Source organism: Sinocyclocheilus rhinocerous, unplaced genomic scaffold (genome assembly GCF_001515625.1).
Source record: "Sinocyclocheilus rhinocerous isolate Xijiao unplaced genomic scaffold, SAMN03320098_v1.1 scaffold1598, whole genome shotgun sequence".
In the NCBI taxonomy this organism is placed as follows: Eukaryota; Metazoa; Chordata; class Actinopteri; order Cypriniformes; family Cyprinidae; genus Sinocyclocheilus; species Sinocyclocheilus rhinocerous.
In genome coordinates this window covers 400,889-406,737 of record NW_015661398.1, presented here as the reverse complement: position 1 = coordinate 406,737, position 5,849 = coordinate 400,889, and the positions used below count along the sequence as shown (strand labels likewise).

General features: G+C 38.0%; 1 protein-coding gene across 1 annotated transcript in view; it reads left to right on the top strand.

The window, feature by feature from the left end:
- Nucleotides 1–454: 454 nt before the first annotated feature.
- The window catches only part of LOC107726318 (nicastrin-like), a gene marked incomplete at its 5' end in the record, with an annotated part of 7,275 nt that continues 1,880 nt past the window's right edge, over nucleotides 455–5,849 (top strand). Inside the window, 8 exons of the mRNA XM_016535861.1 lie at nucleotides 455–532; nucleotides 1,112–1,281; nucleotides 2,705–2,807; nucleotides 2,914–3,066; nucleotides 3,319–3,326; nucleotides 3,444–3,502; nucleotides 3,831–4,000; nucleotides 5,464–5,673. Of these exons, the coding sequence (XP_016391347.1) occupies nucleotides 455–532; nucleotides 1,112–1,281; nucleotides 2,705–2,807; nucleotides 2,914–3,066; nucleotides 3,319–3,326; nucleotides 3,444–3,502; nucleotides 3,831–4,000; nucleotides 5,464–5,673 (951 nt within the window). The remainder of the gene's footprint in view (nucleotides 533–1,111; nucleotides 1,282–2,704; nucleotides 2,808–2,913; nucleotides 3,067–3,318; nucleotides 3,327–3,443; nucleotides 3,503–3,830; nucleotides 4,001–5,463; nucleotides 5,674–5,849) is intronic.

Below are 5,849 nucleotides of genomic sequence, written 5' to 3'. Positions count from 1 at the left end.
GCCAGATTAAACCTTGTTGTAGCCTATATATTATGCTCTATTCATCATGTATTAGAAACCTCGCAATTTTCTGCTCAATTTTAAACGGTGTTCTTGTATTCAAATTAAGTGCGGTCGCTGCACACACTCGCATTTTTCTGCTCAATTTTAAACGGTGTTCTTGTATTCAAATTAAGTGCGGTCCACTGCTGCACACATGCCACAATATCGATTCAGGGCCAGCTGTATCGATACTCGTATCGTCAAATCTCTGTGACGATGTATCGAACACAGCACTAGTATTTAGCCTAATATTTAGCGTTCATTCATTTGTTTCCCACTGAAGTTACATGTAGATAGGTTTTGCCTGTGTCAGATGTATTTTGTCATGTGTCTGCTGTCTGGGTGTGGTTCATTCGGTTGTAGTGTGTTTGAGATGCTGCATGTCAATAACAGGTTTCCTGTGTGTTTATAGGTCGGCCTGCGCAGTGGGCGGAGCCTCTGGATGCACTCTGACCCCGTATCCCGCAAGAACGAAAGTGTGAATGCAGAGGTGAGTGAGGAGGAGGAGAGGAAACACTCCCTCTCTTCTCTCATCCATTATCTCTCTCGCCCTCACTCTCTCTCGCCCTCTCTCTCTCTCCTCTCATGCGTTATGTCTCTCTCTCTCTCTCTCTCTCTCTCTCTCTCCCTCTCCTCTCATGCGTTATGTCTCTCGCCCTCTCTCACTCTCCTCTCATGGGTTATTTACACCAAATACACAAAATAATGTTTTTTTTAGCAGCATCATATGACCCCTTTAATCCAAATGATGCATGCTAAGTGAGTGAACATCAAAGATCACACAACAGAAGTGCGCTCGCTCTGTCTCTCTCTCTCTCTCTCTCTCTCTCGCCCTCTCTCTCTCTCGCTCTCTCTCTCTCTCCCTCGTTAAGTAACTTCTGCATTGTTTTACTTACTTGTTTTTGACGTATCCGACCGAACTACAAACTTTCCAGTGATGTCTGTGAGAAAGATATATTCACTCTCTCTCCTCTCATGCGTTATGTCTCTCGCCCTCTCTCTCACTCTCTCTCTCTCTCTCTCTCTCCTCTCATGTGTTTTTATGTCTCTCGCCCGCTCTCTCTCTCAGGTGTTGGATCTGATGAACAAAATGCAGTCTGCTGCTGCTGGTCTGAATGTCTCGTTGGGTCATCCGTTGTTCACGCAGCCGCTGCCGCCCTCGTCTCTCCAGCGGTTCCTGCGAGCCAGACCGATCCCCGGCCTCGTGCTGGCAGACCATCAGACATTGTTCAACAACAGGTCTCTGTTCACAATTCATCTGCCTTTTAGTTTTTAACATTTCAAAGTGAATCGTAATTGAGCGGATCATGACAGAGTCTTGATTCTTTGCATGATCTTCAGTAACTATAATAATGATAATCAAGACTTATTCTGACCAAGATCCGTCACTTTATTTTCTGACGTTATTGTTAGGTGTTAGTAAATCTGAAATTGTATATAACTTTGAGGACAAACGTAAAATACTTTAGTCGATGTGCTGAACATCTAGCTATTTCTGCTGTATTTTGTTTATTATTGTTTAATTATTATACATGCACTGTAAAAATGTTCACCTAATTCAACTTAAAAACTTAAGTTCAGTAGCTGCCTTACATTTTTAAGTATAATCAAATGGGCCGTTTATTCAAGTTATTTCAACTTAAGTTATATTAAACTGACTTAAGAAAAATGTAGCTGAATCTTGTATAATTTAAAAAAATGTTGATATTGGTTAAATTAATTTGATGAGTTTAAGTCATGGAGAAACATATGATGGCATGACTTATTGATACACAGAATATTTGTAACCAGCATGTAATTTTTTCTAGGACTTCATTGACTATAAAGCATATTTTATTGTAAAAACTCGCTTTAAGTGATATTAGGCAACCGTTTTTTTTTTCCTGGGAAAATTTTGGATTTTTAATCAGATATCAAGCTAAAATAGCTCATATAATTGCTCTAATTTCTATACTGTTGTACGTAAAATATTATTGAATTATTTTATGTAGTTTTCATTATTTATTGAAGTATTTTTGCTGTTGTGGCTATTTTAATAAATTGTAATTTTATTTAATGTGCCATGAAAATAGCATCTCCTGCTGATATATTATTGAATTGAATTTAATTCAACTTGAATAAATGAAGAAAAAACAAATGAGCTTTCAGAAATAAAAATATTCTATTTAAAATTAACTGCAGAATACAAAAAAAGTGATTTAAAGTACTTTTTTCCTTCCTTTCTTTCTTTGCTAAATTAAATTCAAATAAAATAAAATAAATGAATGAATAAATAAATAAAAATGGAAAAAAAACATGGAATATTTTAATTATTAATAATTTAATAATATTTAAATTTATTTGTCACATTGCAAAACTATTTAAAATGAACTACTAAGGACAAAAAGGTGATTAAAATGATTTTTCCATATATGCTGACACATTTTAGCCTACTAATCTTGATATTGATTTTAAAAAGTCCATGTACATGCCATATATCAACTACCTTTTTAAGGTTTTATATCATGAACACAAGTGTTGTCGAATCCAGCGTCTAGTTCTTCCTGAGAAGTCTCATTGTAGCTGTTTTCTAACGTGTAAAGCCTTTCTGTTCAGAGAAGCTCTTGTCATGTGTGTCTGAAGCCACATGTTGTGTGTTTTCTGTCATCTGCACCTGACACAGATACTATGAGAGCATGTACGATGACGTAGAGAACCTGAACGTCACGTATCCACCCGACCTGAGTCCAGACGAGCAGCTGGTGTACGAGACGGACGCGGCCAAGGTGTGTAACTCCTGCGGATGTGTTTGCTGTGGTTGAGTCGGCGTCAGTGCTTTTGAACTCGTCTCAGCTCTTCTCTCTGTGTGTTTTTGCATCCGCACTCACTCAGTCTCTGGCAGAAGTGGCCACACTCGTCGCTCGCTCACTTTACTTACAGGCGGGAGGAGAGGATAAGAGCCTGAGCAACATCACCGCTGACCCCAAGATCGTGAGTCACATGACCAACACACACACACACACACGCGCACACACACTCACTCACTCACTCACGCGCACACACTCACGCACACACTCACACTCACACTCACACACACACACTCACACTCGCGCACACACTCACACACACACACACACACACACTCACACTCGCACACACACACACACACACACACAGATCGTGAGTCACATGTTTATATATATATATATATATATATATATATATATATATACACACACACACAAAATGATATTATGTATTATAAAATGTTAACATATGTTAATTATAGAACATAAGAATATGCAGTAATATTTAATAAATATATACATTTAAATATTATTGCACATACATGTATAGTATTGTATGTATATATAATAAAATGTAAATATTTGTAATTAAATTCCATTTAATTATATATACAGCTGGTTTCGGTCGCTGCTGCCTCCTGAAGTCACTAAGAAAGGAGACAACAGTATTCTGAGTGAGACCATCTGTGTTTACACTCCATTCTCACACATAAACACACATAAATTATATGATATGATATGATATGATATGATATATAAAGGAAGTCGGTTCATCCGAACATGAAAGCAAATCATCATTCATGTTGTTCCAAACCTATGAATGATGTTTTCCTCCATGCAACATAAAGTGGCATATCTTTGCATGGAGTGAAAGTGTAAAAAAGTAGTCCACATCAGAAGTCACATGATTGATTGATGTGAGGAGCAGACGCAGATAGAAGTGGTTTTTGACAGCGGGAGGAGCATCAGCATGTTTCTGACTGCGTCTCCTGTGGTTTTTAGGCTCTGGTCCTCCTCAGTTCTACATCGGACTCGGTCCTCGCATCCACGGCCCAGTTCACAGCGTCACGCGCTTCGTTCAGTACATTCTGGCTAATCTGACGGGAACCGTCACCAACCTCACGGAGAGCCAGTGCCAGAATCCCAGCGAGATCAACACCGAGAACAAAGACGTGAGCAAAGCTTCATCTCACTGACTGCAAAAAATCATCTTAGTATTTATGTCTTGTTTTCTAGTACAAATATCTAAACATTCTTGAATCAAGATGCATTTACTTGACAGGTGAAATGACTTATCCTCCTGAGACCCTGCGACCTCATACGAGGTCATTATATTTGAGTGAATTTCTCTGAGACTATACATGCCACAGTTGTAAGTCTGGATGTCCTGTACAGAGCACATCCAGGGCTTTTCAGAGATACTAAATGTTTGGATGTTTCACCGTCACCACTCCCTCTCCTTGGTCTTCAAAACTGTCTGATATTAATTTAGTGACAATCTGACTCATTTTTTAACTGTGTGTCATTTTTAAAAAAAATCCTCTACCAAGGACGTAGCATAACTTATGAATGAAATATAATTTAAAAAAAAATGTTTAATGCTCTAAACAATGTAATGACATGAAAAAATAAAATTTTTTTGCTAAAATGTTTTGCCAGGGCTTAAGAGGTTAAGATTTTAAGTCTTGTTTTAAAAAAAAAAAGGATCAAAATTTTGTTAGTTTTTGCTTAAAATGAGCAAAAATATCTGCAAGTGGGGCAAGAAAAATGAATTAAAATGACTTGTCTTACCCCATTGGCAGATATTTTTGTTTGTTTTAAGCAAAAACTAACAAAATTTTAATCCTTTTTCTGGAAAACAAGACTTAAAATCTTAAGTCATTTCACCTGTGAAGTAAATGCATCTTGATTCAAGAACCTTTAGATATTTGTACTAGAAAACAAGGCATAAATACTAAGAAAATTATATGACTGATTATATATTAGATTGTTACTTTTATTTATTTATTTATATTTTTTTTAACTGCATTTAGTGTGGAGTTTGCATGTAAAATTTTGTTGGTGGGTACAATGAAAGTTGTACACATACAATAACAATAAAGAAATTCTATTCAAAATCATGTTTTACAGTGAAATCAAGGGGTTACAGTATGAAATCATAACGTTTTAAAGTCAGTTACAGAAAAACTGATAACCTCTTGGTTCTTACGACACAGTCTTTACATGGTGACAGTGTTTATGCAGCTGGCCCCTGGTTTTGGTTTCAAATGAGAGTCGTTAGGTTTTTAACGACCCCAAAAGATTAATAATTAAGTCAGTGTCCTACATAGACCACACAATCCCAGAATGCATTGTGACGAGCCTAGTAAATATTTTCATACAAGGTGGTGGACTGATTTTTATTTATTTTATTTCATTTTATAATTAATTCATTTTCGGTTTCAATCATTTTTAAATCAATTATTTATTTGTATTTATTTTTATATTAATTATTTATGGTTTTATATGCATATATTCAGGTAAAGTTGGATGTACATATAATGAGCTCTGTGTTTCCCAGAATGCTCTATTCTCATGCTCTGTGTCTGTTTCCCAGAATGCCCTGCTCTCATGCTCTGTGTCTGTTCTCTCTCAGTTGTTCTCGTATTTTTGGGTGTCGGGTCCGGCGTCGCTCAACAGCACCGGAGAGCCGTTCTGCGTCCGAGCGTCCGTGCGTCTCTCCAAAGCCGTCTCTCCTGCCTTCGAGCTTCTGGAGTACGGCTCTCCAAATTATTCCACATGGACCGAGTCCCGCTGGAAGAGCATCCGAGCGCGCATCTTTCTGGTGGCCAGCAGAGAACTGGAGGTAATGCAGCACTGTTAGAGTTCAGTGTCTGTTTCCCAGAATGCCCTGCTCTCATGCTCTGTGTCTGTTCTCTCTCAGTTGTTCTCGTATTTTTGGGTGTCGGGTCCGGCGTCGCTCAACAGCACCGGAGAGCCGTTCTGCGTCCGAGCGTCCGTGCGTCTCTCCAAAGCCGTCTC